General features: G+C 41.5%; 1 protein-coding gene across 6 annotated transcripts in view; it reads right to left on the bottom strand.

Moving 5' to 3' along the window:
- Window positions 1-25,831, bottom strand: part of osbpl8 (oxysterol binding protein-like 8) — a 79,997-nt gene that overhangs the window by 17,075 nt on the left and 37,091 nt on the right. For 4 of the 6 annotated variants that reach the window (XM_035620930.2, XM_035620947.2, XM_035620939.2 and 1 more), the window contains 3 exons: window positions 19,555-19,591; window positions 17,476-17,646; window positions 1,123-1,196 (listed from right to left, as the gene is read on the bottom strand). In XM_035620930.2, the coding sequence (XP_035476823.2) occupies window positions 1,123-1,196; window positions 17,476-17,646; window positions 19,555-19,591 (282 nt within the window). Of the gene's footprint in view, window positions 1-1,122; window positions 1,197-8,344; window positions 8,767-17,475; window positions 17,647-19,554; window positions 19,592-25,831 lie in introns of those variants that run through there. The other 2 variants (XM_035620956.2, XM_035620970.2) reach the window with 2 other exon arrangements.

The raw sequence follows: 25,831 nt of genomic DNA, 5'->3' as shown, positions 1-25,831 counted from the left end.
GTTACATATAAAAATATAATTTATTCATCTTTCGTGTCAAAAAAGAAAAAAAAATACTGCTCAAATGTGTCTGATGATCATAACCAAAGCTTTCATGTGAGGATTGTGTTTAAAAATGTGTGCAGTCTGTGTAATAATCATCAGCGTGTTTTACTTCTGCACTAAGCTGCTCTAAAAACAGTCTCCAACTAAATTACTTCATGCAATCTAGGATACAGTGTGTTGCCCGGTAATAGCAAATCTGTAATCATAAATGAAACAATCAACTGAACTGAGGGCATGGCGTTGGAGGTTTACCAGAATTGTTAGCAAACATTATCTAGAAGGGATTGTCTCCTTTTTCCTCGCAAATTCCATTTGCTGCGGCGAACGCCCACACTTAGCTCAGTAAGCAGAATGAAGCCTATAAATTGACAGCACAGGTGCCGTCTCTGCCTGCTCCCTTTTGCAAGTCAAACGGAGTGATTTAAAGTGGAGAGATAGTCACGGACGTGAGCGGGCAGCTCATTGGCATGAATGCCCACAGGCAGGGATGGAGAAATATAGAAGGTGTATTATAACAAGTTTAAAACGCTGCAATCTTCTCTTTTTAAACTGTCTTCTTTTCAGAACCCTTGAGCGTGTGACTACTCCAGTTTTTCTTGAAAGCAAAATCTAGGGATAAGGACTCATCAGAGTCTTGACTTTTGGATGCCTCGCTGACGGAGAGCTTTTTGAGGCAGGCCAATGTCCATAATGATTTAAATTCCGAATCATAGCCTAAACTTCAATTGGATTCCAGTCTGATGCAAGTGTTTCTGCTGTGCTCTGACAAACAAATTTGATGTGGACCACCACGACAGATATGCTAGACGGGCCTCCCCCACAATTGGCTCTCTTGACAGAAGGACCGTGTTTGAGTTTTGGGCTTATAAATGTTTGATGCGCACAGTGCACGTGATGTACAGTCTTTTCAATGTAGGCTATCTCCCGCCTGCGGCTAGAATGGGAAAGGGGAAAGAAGACGTGCGCTAATTCCCATATTCTCTGGTCTCATTACAACACGCACAGCGAAACACCAAGTCATTTGCTACCCACCCATTGCAGAGCGTGCACTCAGTGGAGTGATCGACTGTGTCTTACCTTGCTCTTAGATATGGAATGTGAGTCCTCTTTCAAAGGCAGAGGCAAGAGGTCCTCCTTCCCTCTCTCAAAGCCTGCAAAAACAAACACACACACACACACACACACACACACACACACACACACACACACACACACACACACACACACACACACACACACACACACACACACACACACACACACACACACACACACACACACACACACACACACACACACACACACACACACACACACACACACACACACACACACACACAAACTTAGGGTAAATCCCATTTCACCCTTTAGCCCTACCCCTCTCCAAATGGAGATTTTCAACCCCTTCCCCTTGTAACTCCGTTTCAAGGGGAAGGGGCAAGGGGTAGGGGTAAACATGAGAACTGCAATTGGGCCTTAGTCACCCTCAGTATGTCCCTGTGCAGTGAGCCAGTTTCTACTATTGAGTGTGACCCCAGCAACAGATCCCCCACTGACACCCTGGCAGACGGTGACACCGGTGGTCTTAAGGTGACAGAGGGCCTTTAAATATTTGATAGGATTCTGTCTCCTATCCACAGGTCATCATCAGTATTCAGCCACGAGTCAAGGAACTGCTGCTGAGTCTCATCATTAATAGAGATATTTATCATTTGGAAAAGAGTTGCATCTCATTTGATGAGCCATTTGCATTATATAAAAATAAGAAAAAGGCTGTGTAAAATAGTCATCCATGTTGTCCATCAAATGACACATCGTGGAAGTTTAAAACTTACGTTGACACTTTAAACGGCAATAATGTGATGTTTAGAAATGTTGTAAAGATGTTTTTTGCCCCTCATTTCCAGCAATTCCCTTCAACCTGCAGTCAAACAAGCTGCTGGCAGTGTATAATGTGTACATATAGAGAAAGTAATAATGATGGTGAAAAGGTACACTATAGTGCCCTTAAGAGTTTCAAGGTTGGTACAGTATTTCCTTTGAAATACTACTTGACAGAAACGTCTCGTGGAGTGAAGGAGTATAACCCATGTTCCTGCATGTAAAACCTCTTAGGAAAGGATGAAACAAGTAAGAAGTGCAGTATTTTCAACAGCCCTGCTCTTTGAGAGCTACTCGACCAAGAGTCAGTTGCACATATGAATGTTTGGTTGGAGAACACTTCAGCTACTTGAAGTATTAACCTTAGCATTAGAACTGAGAGATCCCTCTTGTGCCCAACACGTCTGCATTAAATTCAAAGCACACCGGAAGCAGAGGACCTTTCATTTAGCTGATTATATGCAATGTGTTGGTTTAAATTAGTCAATGCTCCGATTAAGCAACCGCGGTGATATACATCAAGAAATTAGGGCAATGTCTCATTGTCTTTCCTTCCTCACGAGTGCGGCATGAGTTTGAATGCAAATCCTGCTTCAGTGGGACATTAGAAGTCCCACCAGACCATCTGTGCCCACTTGACAGACACATCTCCATGCCAACTTCAGCTGGAAAAACAACTCAAGGGCAATTCAACCACTTAGAGCAAGCCACAAGAGATTACATAATAATCATCCCTTCCCTCCCATATATATGGACAAGAGTGGATGATCATAATATAACCATAAAATTAATCAAGATGATGTTCTGCTGCTTCATTGTTCTTGAAAAACCAGACAAGCTAGTTTTTAACACAACAAATGCTATGACAATGTAGTAGTACATTAACACAATCTATGATAAAAGGTGAATGTGTTAGATAACTCTATTTTGCATGCTTGATAACCATCCAATTTGTAATGAAGCAGTCTGACTGAATCAGTGTCGACCACCGAGTGTCCTATGTCCGTTGGAGACACTTTACGACGCCATGGACCTTAGACGTAAAGCTTGAGGCAGCTTGTGAAATAATTACAGCTATGTGACAAAAACAACCCAAAGCACATTTGTCAAAAATTAGGAATGAGGTAAGGGGTATGAATATGGCCACGGCTATCCAAAGACGGAAAAATTACTATCATTTTTAGTAAGATCTTCCAGGGTCAACTTTCATCAACAGATGAAATAATTTACTCTCATTACTATAAAACAGAGGTTTAGAAATTGGCTTTGTAGACGGCTAAAGAAGAAAAAAAGAGCGGAACAGATCAGTGTGTGAAACCACCAGAAAATTTAAGGCAGATACAGTTGTATTTCACACAGATATGATAAGTATGACTCTGTTAGACTCCGAATCTGTCCAGTGAGGACAGCTGTTTTATATGTGTATGTATTTACAGAGCACTCATCAAAGCAGTGAAACACCCTTCAAAATAACAAAATGAAGAGGATAACATTATAGAATAATAATAGGAATTGTCATTTCTCAAGCAAAAAGGCAAAATAATTGATGGCTCAAGGTTCTTAAATGTGTGTAGGTGCTGCTCTTTCTTGACTAATAACATATTAAATGTAATAATTTTGGTTTTGACATTTGTTGATGCCACTTTTGGATCTAGAAAAAAACTGATGGACCAAACCATTAATCGAAAATGTAGTTGTCAGATTAATTGTTAATTAAAAAATAAAAGATAGCTGCAGCTCTGATTTAAAGTATTTATTTAATAAATAAAGACTTCAGAGAATGACCTGGAGGAGCAAAGATATGCAGGTGAAGGTTTTGTTTTGTTGTTAGAAAGATAATGGTGGCACTGCTAACAGATGCCAATGGGACAAGCAAAGGTCACAGTCAAGCCTCCCAGACAGAGACTTCAAGGATGCTGCTGCGCTACCTGCACTACTTTGAAGCCTGGAAGAGCTGAGAGGCTCACTTTTTTTCCAGGGACGCTATTGAAGTAATCTAACAATTTTGTGACATATACTGTGCTGTCAGATCATTATGGCACTGTGCCTCGTGTCTCACGAGTTGGCTGCTTTTGATTTCGACATCTTTAGAACCAAAGATCGAAATCTGATATTTTTGACATCTACCTGACACTCCCTATCCATAATCACCCAGCAAAAGTGAGCTAGCCCAATGGATGCTGGGAAAAGACAGCTAACTTTACGTGACATGCTCCAAAAGGCAGTAAAGGAGCTCTGCCACACAACTGTTGCACTTTTAAAAAAGCTGCATAATGTATAATTTTAATGCAACACATCTTTCTTTTTTTTTGCATCTAATTCCACAACTTACTCTTCAGTATATGATCCAAAGTCTATTCTACATCTTTCACAGCAAACCGCTCAGTGAGGACTTTGAAATGGAAATCCTCCAGAGGAATTTAGATAAAAGATGAGTAAAGGGTTGAAGATCAATGAATATCTCTATATAGAACGATATATATAGTTTTGCCCAGTGCACATTTTTTTTTCACTGGATTAAAGAAAAATTTATTGACAGCCAGCAATAATCAGTTTTTTTTTGGATTTTTTTGTGCGCGTGTGTGTGTGTGTGGTTGAATGTGTAGGAGACTCACGTCCCACTGCAGACTGACTTGGGAATTTGAGCTGCAGTGATCTCACTCTGCATCAAAGATCATAGACAGAAGAGGGACTGAGAAAAACAGAGAACGAGGAAGAGCTATGCTGCTACGATGAATGTCTCTCTATATTTAACAACCCCTATCACAGCCAACGTCTGGTGCAGCAGCAATACAGTCGAGATCACCTGAAGCACCGACGTGCTGCAGACAACAAAAGTAAAGGCAAAAAATATTGATTGAAAGAGCTAAATAATGCAGCCAAGTGGAATACGTTGTTTCTCCATCACATAATTTTCTTTATAGTGCTGCAGTATTTTGTCGGAAATGTGAAGGCTGCCATAGCAACAGGTGACCTGAGAACAACAAACGGAGGGAAAAGCTGTCAGCCCAGTTACTCCGAAGAATACATCAGTTTTAAGGAGCAAATTGCCCGAGTGGTTTGCTACGGTGTGAAACTTGCCATGGCAACAGCATGTGCAGCTCACTATTTTGGCTCTAGATCACAAAAACTGAAAGATGGATGGTCCATTGAAGGGAAAGGAGACGCAAATGAATACATATTACACCGTTACTCATTTTCAGCTTGATTTTAAATGTCTACCACCTCAGTGGCCTTTATCAAAGCCCTTTATTTCATGTACTGTGTGTATTAATGTAATGTTTGAGTATAAACCAGCCACATATAATCAAAGTTCAGATATTTGTTATGGAGACATTGATATGGGAATTTATCAGTTTGGTTAACTTGCAACCTCAAGTTGACCTCAAGTCTTGTTTCATTAGTGAAGATTCTTGCAATATACAAACACACAAGATCCTTCAGTAATTCATTCACAACCCCATCTTATGAGGCAGGCTTTCTGTTCGGAATCTGTAATAACCAAGATGACATAAGTATGACATCATCAGGGTTATTTTCCTCCGGCTTTAGAAAGCTTTGCTGGAGCTTGTCATGGGCTGATCACTTCAGCTACTTCAATATCTCTTTAAGTCTTTTATTGTGTATTCAACCTACAGAAGACCTCTGTTATTTACTTCATTAGTGCGCCACTTCACCTGGAAAATCAAGAGCTAATCTTATCTTCGTGGTGACCTCAGGATGAGCCATGATTCCAGCTAATTGTCGACCACACTGCTATCTCCTACTAGATTTATAAGTACCCCATGCTCAACATCCAAATCAATTTTCCCCTTGCAGTTAGTCCTTGGCTACTGAGCAAACAGCAGTAAACAAAACAGCTGAAAGACCTGACCTAATGGTAAACATTTCCGCAATTTCACAGCATTTGAAAAAGTAAGAGCACAGCTGAGCCCGTGTCTGTCTTGCCCCTTGACCATTTTGACCTCAACGACTGGGATTAAATGGCCCAGACCATGGACATACTGTTGTTCCGTCTGCACAGAGGAAACAAAAGCACTTTACTTCTCGGAAAGGGCGATATTTCAAACAGGATGTGTCTGGAATTGGATGCGAGTGAAGGGGCATTAGGCTGGTTGCTATTACCATGGCTGCTGTTGTGAATGGGTTATTTATTTATAGTTCAGCAGGGTTCATGTGCACTGCCAGATGCTGGCCTATTTCTTCATCCTTGGCAAAGACTGCAGGCAATAACCTGTTGACCTGGCTTCTGATATTTAGAAGAGGGTTCAAACTGCTACATTTTTTTTTTGACTTTAAATTGTACCAGAAAGAAAAACCAAGAGAACTAATGTCTTATTTAATGAATTCATAGAACCTTAATAAAATGTGAATTAAACACTGATATGTACTGTCTGAAAACTTTCTTAGAAGCACTATATTGTGAATTCTCATATTTGAGAATGGCAACCAATAAATAAATCATCCAATGTCTGGCAGTTCTGCTAGAGTAACTTAAAAGATATTTCATTCAATTTTATGTTTATATACTATATTTATAGTATACTGTATATTCATACTGAATATTTACTTTGGCTCAAGTAGGTTTTGAAAAAAAAAAAAGTAAACAGGAAAGAGAGTTTGAATATTGGTCCAGAAAATTCATCATACCCATTGCATACATCTGCACTAGTAAGAGAGAGATAGCCCCTGTCACGACGGGAGACGAAATGGCTACAGACGATTAGTTGACTGACAAGTAGGACCACAATTTGGAGCTTTTGACAACACAGGCATTACCAGCATACAAACAAAAACTGAGCCATCAACCATTCGTCGGCTGTTTTCTATGAGATAGAGGACTAATCCTGATTTGTACAGAGAGTGGGCACAATCATGTGAGCAGACTCTACAGTGGGTGTGAACAAAAAAACAGGGAAAGTGACGCAGAAAGTAAGAGAAGGTACAAAGTCAAAGTGAGGAAATGCAACCCGCCTGCACCAGCTGTCTCCTGCGGTTACTCTTAAAGCAGGCGCCTGTTAGCCGAGACTAGGAGCTGACTGTGGAAAAAAACAAAAACACCACACCGTGACTCAGACAACGTCTCGCAGCTCGAGATATTTCTGTTCGCTGGAGGAAATGCTGCTTCAGAGGGGAGAGAAGTAGCCGTTTGGCCAAAAGGTCACCAGCCCAAATCGTCAGACATCGGAAGACGATGACGAACACTCGCTCTTTCCTGGTCGGCTGCTGCTGCCGCCCTTGAGCAAAGCAGTGACTTGGCAGAACTGCTCAGCAGCAAACAGCAGGGGACGAGGGCTGCACCAGGTTGCATGACTCTGGGTTTCTGCATGAAAGTGTGGCAATATGTTGCATTTGCGCACAGTCAGCCTTTGCCGGATTAATAACAGTCCTCTGCTAAGGTGCAACAGAGAACATCCACTCGCTCAGAGCTCCGGTGGCCGCCAGCTGTCTGCCTCCAGGTGGGTGTCCTTTTCAGCAGGACAAACAAAGGAAGAGGCAGAGATTTCACAAATGAACACTGAACTGATTTAATCCTAAATGTTCTGGGGGATTTGGTGTACTTCCAAAAAAGGAACGAAGGATTATCACTGCACTCTCTACAGAGAAGTATCCCCGGAATCTGACTAACACCAAACCAGCTGAGCTGAGGCCTGAGACCCGTCTCATTCATCACAGTTTGCACCAAACTGTTCAAACAAACAAGGCGAGAGAGCCCTTGGAGTAAGGAGTCACCAAACATCTCACGGCGATGACCAAGCAGAAAGTTACAAATCTATTTCCCATTTTCTCTGCAAAGTGTTTGTTAATATTTCAGATCAGGCGTGTTTACTATCTTGTAGTCTTCTCCGCTGTCTTTGTTGGCACATCGCTACACTTCCTTACCTCCTGTTATCTCCCCCAACTCAGTGGAATGGCCTAAAGCGTGGCCATTTGGAACTTCTATCATCGGTCATTTTGAGCATACCTCAGCCTTCATACAGAAATTCTGAAAAACACACGTGCATGTAAGTGATACATACTGATGTACAGATTTTTGGGTTCTCCTTTCTATGACGCCATGAAAAACACAGTTTTAATCTGTGCATGTATTAAGTCATGTGGGCAGATCCAGATTGTGCCAAAATCCATTCTCTGAGAGAGAAGACTGAGCAGCCCCGAAATCAGATGAGTCCAGACGAGCTCGGACGGATAACAAGAACACTCCCAATTTTCAGTTTGGTAGAAAAAAAAAAAAGAAGAAGACTTCCAGACAGCTAATAATGTATCGGAAGAAAACATATTGGCCACAGTGGAGAATTACACACTTACTCACTTGTCGCAGTCGTTAATCATAAGGTACAACTAGAGGGTTCACTAATGGGGAGAGCAACACATCCGAGTGTGGAGCTCGCTTGTCTCCACATCGTTGTACACCAACCTGGCAGCGAGATGGGTGACAGCTCGTTATAGCCCCCAAAGGAGGCATTGCGGATGAGTTTGCGTCCGTCCGGGTGCGGTGGTCGAAGTGATGCCGTCCCGCCGCACGTGGAGAAACGGCGGCGACCCAGCAGGCCCTCCTCCTTCATCATGGGGCCGGCGCGCAGCTCCCTTGTTGGGCCGTATGGAGGGAGGGGTATGGGTGAGGGTAAGGTAAGGACACTCAAGAGTAGAGGGTCGAGGCGGGGTGATTCGGGGAGCGGTCCGATCTATCCCACGCAGATATCGTATGAGTGAAGAGGTCAATAAACAATGACACATACGCACTCTCACACACACACACACACACACACACACACACACACAGTAGCTCAGATAGCAGGCGCTGGAGCAGTGCAGTATGCTGTTCTTCTCCACGCTCCCTTCAGCCAACAGTCCTCCCTCACACACTGTCTCTTTCTCTCTGCTCCGTAAGTCTGTATGAATGCAGCAGCCTCCAAGTACTTAATAACGAATAAGCTCAGCCCCTCCTACTCCCTCTCCTCCGGATGGGCAGGAGAGCTGCTTCTTAGCTTGAAAATAGCACTCATATTCCATATCTCATATTCTTTTTTCTTCTCTACAGCTCAATCACTCTCGCTACATTTTAATATATTCAAAGGGACACTTGACCGCTTTTAACCCTTATTTCAATGGATTAGTCATGAGGTGGTATGTCTATGACGTCTAAGATAGTAATAAATATTTTCTAAATATTGCTCAAGCTGAATTTAGCTTGTGCATTCACTCATCTGACATCAGGACATGATGGAACAAAATATATAGGGAGGGTATGGCCAGTTGAGCTGTGAAAACTGATTCATAATTTTACACATCTAAACTCCTCAACACAACTGTTGCATGGATCTGTAGTGAATGAGCCATTGACCAAAGATGAGTTCAGGCAATAAGCAGAGGCATGAGCTCTGGCTGCTATTGATATTCCTGACCTCCAGCAAGTGGCTAACCCAGCCAGGAAGCAGGCAGTGTGGCTGTTGGATGGTCTGTCCAAATCATTGGTCGAAGAAATTACTAGTGTTACTGTACATTCATAAAGAGAAAAGTGTTGCTTATACAGACGATCTCATAAACTAATACTATGGCTCGATGTTTCATGGGATTTAAAAAAACAAAACCTGTATACATCATTATATTCATATCAAATTCCTTTTTCATTTTTTTCAAGTTTTGCTGTCAACAACTTTAAGCAACAAAGTAATTTCCAACCTACTCCAACTGGGTTTGTTGGTATGATCATATCATCTTCATTAGCAAATTAAGCAAATGAAGTTTGTCCAGCGGTCACAGATTTGCAAGAGCGTCCAATTTCAATCATAATCTGAAGTTTCAGCACATCAGATTGGGAGATTGTTTTTTTCAATGGACACCTGGATATTTCCGACTTTTCTTTTTTTCTTTTGAGAACAAACATGAAGAAAGATGTTCTTCTCCCTCTCTTTTTTACAAACACACTGATACGGAACTGGGCATCGGTAGGACTGGGAGAAGTCCTGCCACATCGGTGGCCCGGTGGACCATCAAGGAAACCATGGCGTTTTTACCATCGTCGGCCGGCAGAGCCCTCCAGATTGAATTTACTGTACGTGGTGTCTGCTATGTTTGTTTCATTTCTGTAGGTGAGCAGGATTATGCAATATCATATAGCACATGAAGGTACTGTATGTTCAAAGAAACACTGGTTTCCGTTTGGCTCTTCAGAGGTTGTGAATTTATGTCCTACATAGACCATACCATAGTATTTAATGACATCCATATTAACAGCAGTGAAATGCCCCTTCAAGATAACTATGCACATCCTCTTTCCTCTAATTATAACCACACTACGTATCCCTGCAGCTTACAATCTGTACGTGCTATGCAGACAGCTGCCATCAGACTGGAACAACACACCCACTCACACACACATAAGCACGTATAATCACCAAACATCAACTCTATTGAGGACAGAAGGAAGCACTTTATGACACTGGTGCTCAGACGATCCCGCCATATTCGTAAAGAAAACCTACCACAGGCTACTTATCTGTACTTACCCGACCACCTCGGTAAATCTAAATTGAAATCTTATCAAGTAAAATCATCTTCATATCGAAATATTGACTATTTTTTAAAGCTAGAGAGTTAGTATTCAGATTCACATTCACGTGTCAAGATGAAAAAGGTTTGAGTGTGGTGGTTACAAACCACTGTATGTCACATTGTGCCTCTCCTGAATACAGTTAAAACCAAATTCATTGTCTGTGACAGAGCCAGGTGACTGCTTTGTTGACAGATATGGTTTCCGAGACATGTTATCTGAATGATATGATCTCTAGCTGTATTTGAAGGGATAAACGTGGCTCGGACCAGACAAAAAGCTGATTTTTTTTAGGAGTTTCTGTCTTGATCTTCACACACTGTAAGTATCCATGACACAAACAGGAAAACTTGTGAAGTCGCTGTGCCAAAGGCCATGAAAGATAATTGAGGTATTCTCGGTTGCTCATACCTTCCGCAAGGACAACAGTGGTTAATGCATCTGTGCAGGAATAAAAAGACTTGGCAATGGGTCTTATCTTTGAAACCACAGTCTCTGAGGCAAATTGTCTGCTGCTGATCCCTCTACAGTCCACGGGCATCTTCAGCTTCCTATCAGCTGATGTGCCCTTTTTACTCTTTCATTTTAGCCCCTCCAAAAGCACTCTGCTGGCACCTTGCTGTGAACTGCTCATGGAGATATTCCGTCCAAGTTAGCTTCAAGAGATAAACAGTTGCAATCCCTTGCCAAACTGTACCTGGGCTAAATGATTAATATAAAACTGATAAGTCTTCAGCTCCTGTGCTTTAATTAACAAGGGTAATTAGGATGTTCTGTATGTATAATGCAGATCCCAGATCCAATTAACTTGCTTGCAGAGGAAAAGTCAATTTCTGCAGGTCCAACGGCAACTGAGAGGCACCTGAGTCACATTTACTAAGTATAGTCACCATCTGGGATGTTTCTCAAAGTAGGAACAGATTTAGTCAAATCTTAACCTCATTGCTTTCTACTTAAAAATCCAAAGCCAAGCATGACGTTTACCTACTGTAAACATTCTTATTCTTAAGCTAAGAATATAACATCCGATTTACTCAGACAAATCAGGATTGAGTTTTATCCAAAGTTTCCTCGAAAATCCGCTCTTGTTACAGGGTCTTTCAGAAACCATCAGTGAAACACACAAGTGGTCAGTTGGATTTACTTCTTCCTGCTCCAGTGCGTTGATTCCGATTGTGCAATAGGCGAGGTGTCGGGTATAGGGAGTGCTGCTATGACAAACAGGCCAATACAGGGGTGAATGAGGATCTATAGCTGCCCTGCGGAACAGTAATCCAACACACGTGCTGATTATCACTAAAGGAGCCAAAGAATTGCTAGATTTACATTTAAAAGAATTAGCTGGTTTCAGCCACATGCCAATAAATTTCTGAAAAAACAGCAATGGTGTCCCAAAGATGAAGTCTAATGACTTTTCCTCTAGCGCCACTGGGAGTTTGACATTTGTGACTTTGGGGTGAAATATCTTAGCAACTATTGCACTGACTGCCAAAATTCCTAGTACCATCATCATTACCCTCAGATGAACATTGTGCCTGCCTATTAGCAAATGTGAGCATGTTAACAAGATGGTAAATGGTAAATGGACTGTATTTATATGGTGAGCATGGTGAACATAATATCTGCTAACAGCATGCATGCATTTGGTTCAAACTTCAGCCTCACTGAGCTGCTTCAGATTCTGAGTCCAGCTCATTCAGCCGACTTCCTATTACCTGAATAAATCACAGCAAGTTAACAAATGTGAAAACATATCTTTGGAGAAGTCACCATCAGATACACTGTGTGTTGGTTGAGAACAAAACAAAGTGTTCTGAGCTGATGATCTGTTTAGTTTTTTTCTTTTTAGCTGACCAGCAAGAAACTGTTCCATCATGACAACACTGACGGCAACACAAAAGTCACCTGAGGATAATAATCTTGCTTTCAAGTCACAAGTCACCTGCAGACAAAACGATGACACAGTAACCCACAAGCTGCAATTCACTGAACACCATGCATACATACAGTAGGGCAGTGAGACATTCACTGCAGACAGCAGGTCACATGCAGACAAACATCTCTAGTCTTACATAAAGACTCCGAGGAAACCCTATAAGCCTGGGATTAGCTTTGGAACGGAGAGGCTTTTTTAAAACATGGGCCGACAGGCATCTTCTGCTGCACTTCTCACCTCTTGGACTCACTGTAAGGCAGTCGAGGCATTTGAGAATGAAGTGCCTCCTTCCTGTCCACATGAGATCTTTGGTGAGTAAAAGCAACGTGTCATTGTGGTCTTCCCTCTGTCCTCATGAGAGCTACATCACACAGGAAAATGCACACATATATAAAGGGGTGTTTTGAGTTGGTGCACTAGCTGAAACACTTGCAAGCACTACTTGTACTTCATACTATACCTTGCTTCCTTTCAGGCTAAAACTTTGTGCACTTTGTCCGACTTCCTAAATCCTGTCAAAATCCCTCGTAATTTAGATCCAGATCATGTCAGTCCAGACAAGCCTCCGGCCGTCCGAGCAAAGCTCAGGCCTCAAGGCTGAGACATCCTCCACCATGTCGTCCTGTCCTCTTTTACTTCCACAGACTCTCCGTTATCTATGGTGCGGATCTCCACTGGCAAGCCTAGTCCCTCTTAGCACTCAGTCTTCCCATGGCTCAGCTGCTCATTGGATGAGAGCGGAGGTGGAAGAAGGGACAGTGGACTGGCAGTGGCTGAGGGTGCCGATAAGACCAGCCCCCTCCATGTTTTTAACCCTGTCTGACAGGGCATAATCCCCAAGGCTGAGTTCAAATCCGCGCTGACCCCACCTGCGGGCTCTCTCTCTCAAAACCCTCCTGGGTTTATTTTTGTTCTCAGTGAATCATGAAGAAAAAGAAGACTTACTTGGCAGGCAGACCAGACACCAGAGTCTGTCTCGTACGTGATGATGCAACTAAACTTAGATTAAAATCATATTGTATATTAATCGTACACCAACAATACAGCAAGAATCGACTATTAACGGAGACCAGTTTTGTTATCCTCCACTAAAGCAACACTGAATTTGAGGGCAACTATCCATATTTTAAAATCTTACAACAATATATGGGGCCACTATTGTCTATGTGAAAAAATGTAAGTGCTATATATAAATTACTGAGATGAAGTTGATGCGGAATTGTAAACAGCTGATGATACTAACTTTGACTATGTAGCAATATCAAAAACTTTAAAGAACTGTGATGTACTGCGAGAAACTCTAGCTTAATCAACAGAAGGCCGGGAAAAAAACCCTGAATTATAAACAGAATTATTATTTACAGGGCAAATAAAAAATGATACCAAGTCAAAGGACATAATAGGAAAATCCATGCTATGATTGCTATAAGAGTTGAAACTTTTAAGCTTGTCACAGATACTGTATTTTTTCAAATGATCAACACATGATTGACAATGATTTTTTGCAACTCTATGAAAACAGTTTATCTAAACCCTGATTCTGGGTTTAAATAAATAACCAAATTTAAGTGCCAAATTGAATAAACAAATTTAAGTCCTAAAAGTTTAAGTGAGTACTGGTTGAACCACAGTGTGTCAAACCATGGAAAAGCTCCCACAATGTCTAAAGCAACATCACACTGGATATGAACAGTTGAGTTGGGGGGGGGTTCATTGGGTCAGATGGGCAATAAACTGCTATACTGTACCAATGTGGTTGTTAATATTGGGAGGGATTGAGAATAAGAGCATAAATATGTTTCTATGCAGCACATTTGTTTATAATAACCAAAAGACTGATTTAGATTCAGCAGTGGGGAGGATAGATGTGCAATGTGTTCACTGACCCAACCCCATGTAAACAAGGGTTTTAAAGCACTGACATATTACAATGTTTTCTAGTGTGTGTATATCTAGCAAGTAGGTCAGTCAGAGGTGAGTCACCTCACTCCAGCAGTGCAATCAAATGCAATTATGCTGTAACAAACCTTTTGAAAATCATCCTCTAAAAATCATGATTATTGTTTCCTGAACAATGAACAACGAATTATCGATCTTATTACCTTAGCTCAGAATTTTGACATTTTGATCTCTTACAATGTTCCTCTCAAATTGAGAAATAGCTTTGGTGGGTGCAACATTGACCTTGTTTTGTCCTTAGTGGAAACCAACTTTTACCCTGAGGAAAATATCCCAGAATATTTTAACAGTGATCGAGCACACACTCTCATCACTTTGACACAAGACTCAGAGCGAGTTGAAGTAAAAATCAGTTGCCATGGATACACATTTTGGGCTGCAGGGAGTCGAGGGTCAGATGAAGCTTTCATCCAGCCTCACTGACTCTTGTTTCCCAGATGCAGTTATGGTTGGGAGGGGATGTAGCTGGACAGACAAGAGGTTTACTTCTGCTGTATCATCTCTACAGTGCACGCTCTCAGGAAACCATTTGCCGTTGGGCTTTTTGTTATCTAGTAAGATTCACTTGGACAGGACAGTGGGCAGGACTGAGGCCAGGTCACTGTATGAATTCTAATCGACTTTGTACATTAAATGAAGGCAGATGTTATTGTTGCTGCACAGATGAACACACATGTAGGGGGGAAAAAAATCTAAAAGCAGGACAGCAGCGATGCAAAGCAAGTATTCATTGAACATATCACTAATGATTGTTCATGTAATGAGCATGTACACGCATGAGCGCACACACGGATGTAAACACACACAAAGCCCACTTAAAAATCTGTGTCCTATAAGATGATTTCAAAAGATCACATAAGTCAATTATGTAAAACATACTGTAAGGGATGAGGGATAATCACTGGATTGTCTGCTATGATTGCTCCCTCTTGTGGCGGGAAAGAGACTTTCAACCATCAAATAATACACGAGCCGTTTAATACAACTGCAATAATACAAGTGGATTAAACTTTTCATGTGGCAGTAACACACAAAACAACAGACTTACCCAAAATACTTTATAAAGACACACGTTTGAACACAAATGAGTCACAGCACTTAAAACACTCCCTCTTTCTGCTTTTACCTGTGAGCTTGAGATGCCTAGGTTCAGAACTCTCAGCCAACAGTGAGCCAAACGGTGTTTGTGACGGGTACTCTTACAATACAGACAAACAGGACTGTACTCTGCTAGCGACTTTTGTAAACCCGTTTTTATGGCTAGTTCAAAAAGAGCTTTTCACCCTGTCCATTACCAGTTTTCTTATCTTTTGAAAAATTCCCAGTCTCACCATGCTCCGACAGAACCAGTTCTAATGCTACGAATATCTGAACATGACAGATAGATACAGGAGAGATGTACTGTGCACATGCGTCTCTTTCAACAACATAAGCAGTCGACTAACCACAGCAAAGTGTCCACAAGAGGGCACTGTAATATAAGAATAAGGTTCAACCAGTATGAGGGGTGATGTAAGACCCTGGCCAAATACCCTTGAGCTTATTCCTCATCTGCTATGCATTCTCTTTTTGATTTGTGCCTCCTCTGCAGTATGAGGACATTCACATGTAAATGTTAGACATTCCCTGTGAGTGTCAACATAACAAAATGACAAAATTTACAAGCGTACAGGCAGATTCTGATGACCTCTTCAATGTTAAATGTTGAGGATAAAAGGGAGCTAACCAGGTATATATGCCGTCACTTATCGTCTGGTATATATGATGCATCATAAAGTACATCAGCTGATTCACCAGCTATTTTCAGCTGTAGGTCACACGTGTCCACGGCAGCTCAGCGATCCGTCGAATGTAAAAATTTGATTTGACAGAAACACAAAAGCAGCAGAAAAAGAGAACCTATGAAACCGGACCATGCAGCCTTACAGATGTACGTCAGTCAGATGCGCAGGCTAGAAAACCACTCATCAAGTGAGCATGAGTCATTGTTTCTCCACCGGGAGTGTCTGGGAAAGGTTAGGACTTAACTGGCGGCAGTCCTGGAGCTAGAAATGTCACCAATATGCCTTAAAATGTTGTCTTAAATCTTAGAAAATGTGAGCCGAAGAAAGCAAAGACAAAGGATTGTTGATACGGCATGTTTACATGTAAGGCATGTAGTGTGTGCTCTTATCTGGAGCATCGTACACCCGGTGCGCGAGGGCGAGTTGTGTGGCTTCCGCTTGCGACACCGATCCAGGTTATGAGACCGCTTGCGACACCGGTCTCATAACCTTTCTGTTATGAGACCGCCATTCTGATTATTCACAGACTTATTAATATTCATGTGCTATATCAGGTCAATTGCTGCAGACAAAACTGGAATTCAGCCTTCAGCCTCAAAACAGAGAAAGAGCAGTACCATCAAACATGAATGGGGTTCATTAAAAAACAGATCACGGCAGATCAACAAGAAATGTAATCCCATGTAAAATGTGTCATGTAAGAAACATGCACTGCAATGAAAGATGGACGCCACTTCCTCTTGCCACTTCCTCTCACTGTATGAAAATGAACTGCCAACAATGACAAACAACAACATTGGTAACAATTTATTTGATGTTAACCTTTTTGGTAAGAAAAGATTTCCGTCACTGAATTACTGGTAGATTTTGAAAGCAAACAACAGCAAACAACGAGGCAAACAGGAAGCGTTCTCACGAAAATGTGATTAAATACACTTAGAAAACCGGAGAATTAGAAACACAAGCCTGTCTCAAATGAAGGCCTGGTTCTTCAAGTTGAGGCAAATAAGGGTGCTGGGAAGAATTTGTGAAGTTTGTTTGTACCACAATACTATGCTTTTCCTTCATAATAAGACATTTCCATCAACTGCACCCGAGAAATATGGGCTATAAAAAGAGTATGAATGTGATGTGAGGGCAGATCACAAAAGCAACATTATATGATGCCATAAGATAGTAAGAAAGTCCTGTCTGAATAAGGCTTAACCCTTGAATATGTTCTCAACTACAACATTTAAAGCTTTAAACTAAACAAGGCCAACATCAGCAGTTTTACACCTGGCCCATTTGCTCTACACAAATTGAGACTATCTTACCGTGGCTGTAGCTCACCCCCGGGCTGAGGGTGGAAGGGGTGGCGACATGCTCCCTGTTGGGTGTTTGGAGGCCCGCCTCCTTCTCCCTCTCTTTGTCCCGCTCCTTCGCCTGGCGCTGGCTCATCCTGCCTGGGGTCAGAAGGACGGTGTCATCACTGCACACTACTGCAGCTGGAGACAAGAGAGAGGGAGCCGAGGAAATGACAAGGACAGAGGGAGAGGTGGAGACAGATTGGAAGGGAGATGAGCGATGAAAAAAAAGAAAGAGACTGATGTTGCCATCTCATGTCAGACCACAGAACATCTCCTGGCAACCAGGATAACCTCAGTATTTGTGTGCATCTCCATCGTGTTGACTTTGGGCTAATGAAGCGGGCAGGCATGTTATTGCTTAGCAATGGTTGGCAGAGGGCCAAAATAAATGTATGATATTAAAACACAAGTTTTTATCTTTGGCCCTTTTCAGACCTGGAATTGACATCCGCCAATACAATGTGTCTCCACGTGTGACTCCAGCGACTACTTGTGATCTTATCTCACTTCCCCACTACATGCAAATAAACATAATTACTGTTGGCAAAGTCCAAATGATGTTGTTTTTATCCACTCTGACAGAGAGAGAGGAGCACTACAATTAAAGAGTTAACATCTTTGAAAAAGCCTCGTAAACAAAAAGAAAATTAATGTACAGCACTCAATTTTGGTATTGTGGTAACAAATAATTAACGCTAAATGCTTCGAAAGTGGGGCTGAATTTCCGCCACAGGGACGAAAAAAACAATTGCATGTGAAGCGGTAGCATGTCAAAATGAATGAAGCACCTGGCCATGAACGGGATACATTAGAAAGCAGAGGCATGCACTAAATTATATTATAATTATTGATCATATTACAGTGTAATTATGTAGACTGAATTAAAACGGTAATGCTAAAAGTAGAGAGAAATGCAGTAAATATGGAGAAGATGCATCTTTACTTTACTGCCACATTTCCATTTATTTCGTATGCAAAGATTCAGATGCAATTGAGTGAAAAAAAAAAACTTAAAAAAAAAATAGACTAAACAATACAGAATTTGCAGGCCATAGGATGAGTAGGCTACTTGAATTTCAGTCAAGGTAAATCACATTGGTTTATAAATCAGACATCAACACCTGTAGCGTGGACCCGAGGTTGAAGCTGGAGTATTTTATGAAACTGTTATTTAGTGTTATTTAATTATTGTAGTTGGGTAAGGTTTATTTATTATGTGATTTTTTTTTTAAGAGTTTGGCACTTATTTATATTTGTATATCGAAGTTAGGTTAGATAAAAATCTGTTCTTATTGTCGACTGTCGATTTTTGCCTATAGAAGAACATAAGTATCGGTCCTGGCACCGATCAGGCACCTGTACCGTTATAAAAGTATCGTTTCAGCTCTGGTATCGGAAAAAACCCAAACCAAGAGACTCAACTCACCACGGATATGATCGGTTCACAGATTTTATTCACAGAGACTCTTTTGTTTTTACAAAATATTTTCTACTGGTTTACAAAAGCCTGATTCACAACTTCAAACTTTAGAATTATTTGTGAACATCACTCTACAGGCTAAGACACGGTGGAGTTTAAACGATTGAATCTTTCACACAGCATGGAGACATACTGTAAGGTGGTAAAAAAAAACATTCAAGAGAACTTGCAACATGTTTTCTAAGGAGGCAGAAGTGCTGGGGACAGACAAACTAAACAACTAAGTAGTGTAAGCACCGAGCAAAGTCAATGACAAATCTTTTTTAATTTTTGCTCCATGACAAACTGTAACTAATGAGCGTGGCGCTTTGCTGGGGGGAAAAAAGTAGGTGCTGGCAGAGCGATCAAAAGTGTATTTACATCAAGTACACTATTCCGTGGCACACATTTAGAAGAAGATTTGTCAGAGGAAATTGTGGGAAGTGGGTGCATTCCCATTAGCTTTATGTCCCACTTGACACACACTCACACACAAGCATTAAAACGGCCCCTGAATACCAGCCCTGGCCCTTCCCCTGACTATGTGCATTGCCCTTAGCCCTTCCTCTAAAAGGTCACTGGCTTACCGGAGGTGGCATGGTGCTCTCTCAACTCTGCAGGTTGCTAGCAGGGGGAAATGGAGGAGACAGAAAAAAGAAAAGCACAAGAGGAAGAAAAGAAAAAAGTAGACAGAAACAGACAGAGAGAACAAGACAGGGAGTGAGAGAGATCAAAAAAAGTGTGTCAAGAGGTGTTGGATACGGAGGGACGTCCATCGTGTGTTGTTGACCAGATGTTGGCAGTGGTAGGTTTGCGTGCGGCAGGGTCGTCGGTAGTGGGCAGCGTCAGCAACAGCAACAGCACGAGCCGCGGGAGAAGCCGCAGCCCCACAGGACGGTTAACAAATCATAAAAAAGGAGACAAGAGACAGAAAAGGAAAAGGGGAGAAAAAAAAAACAGACATTAGTTTAACCAAAATGTTAACGGAGGACACAAATTGAGATAAAAAAAAATGGCAACAGATTGGGGCAGTGGGCAATACACGTGGAATAAATAAACTGCCATTACCACACGGCACACCCACAGGATAAAGTATACTAGTCGACTTGTAACAGCCAGGAGCGAGTGCTTTCAACTTTCAAAAGGCATGACAACTACTGCTTCATCCGTTCCTAACAACTCAAGCTGGGTAATGCAACCAGAAAATAAGAGCTTTTTTTCAGTATTTTTCTTCTTTATGGCAACCAACAACCATTGTCAGTTGTTTTGTGACAAAAGCCCAGTGTATTTTCCAGAGGTATGTCCTCAGAATCCTTGGTCGATCAAAACAGCAGCAAAAAAGCCAAAAAAAACTGAATGCTGATACCGGCATGATAACATGCTAGCAATGACTATGTTAAAATCCAAAAAGAATTGAAGTATATACTTTTTTCTTATTAGTAATGTAGTATTTAGCTTGGATTTAGTTATTTATTTGTCTGACTTCGATGAGATTAAAAGTATTTCAAGAATCTATCCCATTGTAATTAATTTGTCTTGCAACCTCAGATGTAAATCAAATAGAAAGGGCAGCTACGGATGCTGTGATTGGCCCAAACACACAAGTCCCTCACTCTGTTCATGTGCACAGCAGGGGGGCAGAAACGTTGAACTGCCAAAAAATCAATAGGCTCTGATAAGGTTTTCTCACCATGGTTGTCCTCATACATGACATAACTACACTGTTTCGGTTCAATCACAACTATATCTCAGACACACAAACTGCCAACCCACAGCAACATTTTCCTTATTAGTCCATCGTCCAGTCGTTACCTGACTCTCATAAAGGTTTACGTGAAACTGCCCATTTAACAAGATCCTAATTTACACATTGCACTTAGAAATCTGACGTCACAGTTATACCAAGAAACGAAAGGATCCCCTAATCTCCGCACTCAGATGGGACATGACCACCAGCCGGACAATAAGGACTAAGGCAAAGAAACCTGTATCAGTGATTGGATATTGCTCAGTTAATCAGGAGGCAGAAATCAAATCGCTCAGTTCTGATTGGTTAGAACCCTGAGAGCCACTGGCTGAGAGGATAGACAACACTAAAAGCTGCTTACAACAATAAGGCGGACGGATTAAGGAACTGTCACTGAACCCCAGAGGTCGATAAACAAGGCTTTGTTGAGGCATCAACAGAGTGGTTTTCTAATTTAATCATGGCTCAGCCCATTGTCTCACAGAGGGAACGCATATTTACACTTTAGCCACTCCCTCTGAGTTGCAAAACACTGACTGGGGCACTGGGGTTAGAGGAGCTGGCAACCGGACGGCTGGGAAGATTCCTAGATAGTTCTACCGAAAAAGTCCAGAGATTCAATATAACGATCTTCTGTTTACACACCGGTTATTCCAACCTATGGTGGAATTATCATAATGCTGTCATCCATGATTGTGGTCCAATTCCACAATAAGCCTCTTTCCTCAATCACTACGTCTGGTTGAAAAGTTTGGCAACTGTCACCAGTTTTTCCTTGACTGACAGACTGGAGTGGGATGTGTCTGTGTGCGTTCCATGATCTTTGTAAAAGTTGTACTTGATGATTAGTGCTGATTTAATATGCAGATGTGTGTGTGGGGTGGGAACAAGACTGACAGTGAGACAAAGTGAGGGGCTATGAATAATCTCCAAGTGTCACCATCCAAAAAAATATAGTGGGTTTTTGGGTACAGTGTAATGACAGCACACAGCTGGATCACTGCATGTGGCAGGCATACATTAGCATGTGAAAAGCTTTTTTCGACAATGGAGCAACGGAGGCCGCGCTCGGTTTTTGAAGTGGAGGGGGTAGATCTAGTGTGAATTCATGACACAACATACAAAGGGTTAATAATAACTGGCTTAAGTTTGACTCATTCAGTACTTGTAGACTTGTCCGGGACGTTTATTTAATGTTTTACAAAATGTAAGTAGTATAATAGTGCTGTTCCTTTTGTTGTTTTCTCAAGTACATTAGAACAAAAGGTGTGCAATGTCAAATTCATTCGAATTTCATTTCTTGTCATTTCATTTTTTTAATGAAACAAACAGCATTGATTAAGATTCCTGATATTATTTTTTAAAGTGCTGGTAAACACTGGAAGACAAATCAGGGGGGAAAAAATGACTCTTAAGAATGCGTTCATGTTGATGATCACTTTTAATACTCTGAGTCACTACCATTAAGAATTGTGGTTTAAGAATACAAATTTACACTAATTACACTAATCCAAAAAAAGTTTGTGTTGTTGTGAATTGATTGTGTAAAATCGTTCAGGAGGTTTTTACCACAAGCAGTATTAACCACAGAGGTCTTCAGGTGAGTAAAACCAGTAAAAACACAGAATAAAGCAGTTTAAATTTAAAAATGTGGACGGACATGGGACGTCTCGGATGAGCTGAGAGCTGAAAAAAACACTAACTTATGCTCAGCTAAGAGCAGATCTTAAAAATTGTTGAGCAATCACTGACACCAGGAATTTATTGAACGTGATCACACATTTGCATGTATGACAGTCACAATTAGAGGTGATTTCCTTGCCTGACAACACAGAAAACAAGGACGGACATGGCGGGTATTTCTCCAACACAGGAGGGTGAGCCACCCAGAGCCTGCGGTGTTTGATTAAGGCAAAGTCAGATGACTTGACTCAAAGTAAATAGACTCACGGTGAAGGCTCACAGGGCAAAATGATAGATTTGTAATATGCTTTTCAATGATCGCCTTTCCTCTCTACCTCAGAACAGGTCATCGTCACAGCAGCAGAAGACGGTAAATCTTAACATTTAGTTTAAGCCACATTGATGTGCGAATTAATCAAATGTATGATTGTGCATCATTGCATGCACGTCGCACAACTTTCTGGGGGTTTACAATGTGGAAGTAAAAACAGACCAGTGTCACCTTCATTTCAATGTGTATAGTGGCTGCCATGTTCAGAGGGGAGGCACAAAAAGCAGAATTTTTAGAAAAGGTGACATTGTGCTGAGTTTCCTCGAGTCTGCCTGGCTGGCATCTGGCTTTCAGACTGTAGCCAGCACCCCGCTGTGCGGATGAGATGATGTACAAGGACAGTGGAGGAGATGCTCTGAATTTAAGCCTAAATATTTAATGTTACGTCTGAAGCATAGACATAAAGCGAAGGCAGAAAGCCATCTGCTCTTTTTTTTTTTTTTTGTGGGCCACATGGAAGGTTTATATTTTCCTTGTACAAATAGTAAAGTCATCATCAATAGCTATGCTTTTATTATCTTATCGATAACTATATTGTCATTGGAGCCCCTTTCATACTGGCCAAACGTTGTGTGAAAATGTTTAATCGGCATTCAGCCCCGGGTCAAATGACTCTGCAATAGACCCGGGTAATAATCGGCTTCACCTCCGATCGGCATTGATGTGAACGTCACACCTGGGTGAACCCGCTAATTCGGATGACGGAGGCGACGGAGGCGACGAAGGCTCGACTCCTCCGTCGGTAACTGCTGTTGCCTCACCAGCTGTAGTAAAGTCACCTCTCGTGTAGCTAGCTCGCTTAGCCTAGCTTTGGCTCTTTGGTGGTTAACAACTAATACAATCCAGATCATCGATGATGTTTAGAACGGGGCACTTTATTTCAACCCTTTCGGCGGACACACACGGCCTCATCAGGCGGTCTCTCATCACACAGTGGCCATAAACTGTTGCTGACGTGGATGATGTGCGGAGCCCATTCTCCTTGTGGCTGCAGCTACGTACACAAACACATCGCCAACCTTCTTCTCTCATACACACACACTTCAAAACCCATATGGCCACTTGCTTAAAAGGCCAGGCTTGAATCGTGACACTGCACTGAGTTTGTAAACTTTGAAAGAGTGACAGTGACAAGTACAAGATATAAGGTAGCGTTGACCACCGGCTCACTGGCTACCATGCTGTCTGTTGTTTACTACACTGTTCTTCTTCTTTGTTTTGCGGGCGGGCGCCGCTCTCTACCGCCACCTATGGCCGCCAACTGTCACTACACGATCATCAGACCCTGGTCTGCTGGCAGTGTGAAAGGGGCCAATTGGCGATTAAACGCGGTTCTACACGGTAATTCTGGTGTGAAAGTGGTATAACACACTAGCCAGCGTGGAACATGGGAGCATTAGTCAGTCACAAATGCGTTCACTCCCAACTGGCATCTGATTGTTAGGATCGTACACCGTTCATTCAAGAACAACATACTAAAGAAGCTCTCCGAGCCAACAACTGTGCTCAGTGCTAGTTAGCAAGCTTTGCAGCTAGAACTGTACAAATTGCAAAAGTAATGAATGAAAAATGCTCACTATCCTAAGAAGTATTCCCGTCTGTTAGCTGTATATTTAGTAATTTGTTCCAGCAATTTGGTTAGAGCCACAGATTTGGTAAGAAAATGTGTCACATTATTGTGCTAAGAATTATCTAGAGAAAAAACAAACAGGTGCACGGAGTCTGTTTTCATGATCCTACATCAATAATACTGATTAAATCCTGTATTGTCGCCGTTTATCAGGAATGACGCTCTGCCTGTTTACACTTCAGTCACCTCTGAGTTTCTGTATTAATGTAGCACATCTGGCACATACCCAGTGTCTTGTACGCTCTGAGGTAAGAGTGGGATGTCAATATTGTACATGCATAACAGGAATGAGACTAACACAGATCATTTCTTCCTTCCTGTGCAGCGGGCTTTGTGTACAGTATAGCCTCGTTTCGCATCGTCAAGGAAATTAGCTTTTTTTGTTGCAAATTTTGTAGTTCTGGTGTCACCTGCCCTTTATGACGAGTAGCTGCCTGGCGTAAAACTCAAACTTGGTAGAAAACATATTTCAGAACCAAAATAAAATCATGTCAGTGGACAGGAGCACGAACATTCACGAGCAAACTACAATCCCAATCTTTCATAACATCCACATCTCCTCTGGAGCTTCCAAACCTTGACAGGAAACGCAGCCTTAAACACAGCACGCTCTCTCCGACCCATTCAACGAATGAAGAGTGCTTACGCAGGATAAAATGCCATGACATATTACGTAATGTTTAAAAATCACTTGCAGCAGATTTCTGACCCAGTTTCTTTTTGGCAGCATGGAAAGAAGATATAATAACAACATATATATTTAGCTTTTTTTATATCTGAAGGGCACATTTTTTCATTTATTCAGCTGGGAATTAAACCCTCATCAAGCATTTGAGGGCAAAATGTATACGCTATTCAAATACTGAATGGTCTATTTTGTGTATTTCAGCTAAAAATATCCTAAAAGGAAACCTTCTAACAATTCCCCCAAGTTGGTATAGCAAGTTGGTATAGGTCATGAATACATTTTTTCATGGAAAAAAGATCTTTAAGAGATTAAAGAGACTAAAGGGGGAAATGTATTGTGTGTCTATCAGCCTGTTTTCTATATGTAGCTAAGTGTGCATTATGTTTTCATAGCTCGACCAGCAGTTGATCCCTCTCTCTCAAACAAAAATAAAACCATGATTGATTGGATAGCCTAGAGAATTATGGTTAATTTTTCGCACAATTTCAGCCAGGCATATACAGGTATGTTCCACTTATACAAACGTCACAAGAATATAACATGCTCTGTCTGCATCTAAATGTGTTAGAATGAAGGACAGCAAACAGTTTTAGCTTCTGTAATCAGCAGGCCCACCCAAAATTACTATGGCCCACCAAAATATGAAATCCTGGCGCCATGCCTGCTCTACTTCACATTTGATTTATGAAGTTAGTAAATATTTTCCTAAAGAGTTTTGATCATTTCAGGCACGATGTTCACTTTGAAAATGAAGATCACAATAAGCGTAAAATAGACGATAAGCA

Source organism: Scophthalmus maximus, chromosome 12 (assembly GCF_022379125.1).
Source record: "Scophthalmus maximus strain ysfricsl-2021 chromosome 12, ASM2237912v1, whole genome shotgun sequence".
In the NCBI taxonomy this organism is placed as follows: domain Eukaryota; kingdom Metazoa; phylum Chordata; class Actinopteri; order Pleuronectiformes; family Scophthalmidae; genus Scophthalmus; species Scophthalmus maximus.
The sequence above is the reverse complement of the archived record's forward strand: the minus strand, read 5'-3'. Positions and strand labels throughout refer to the sequence as shown.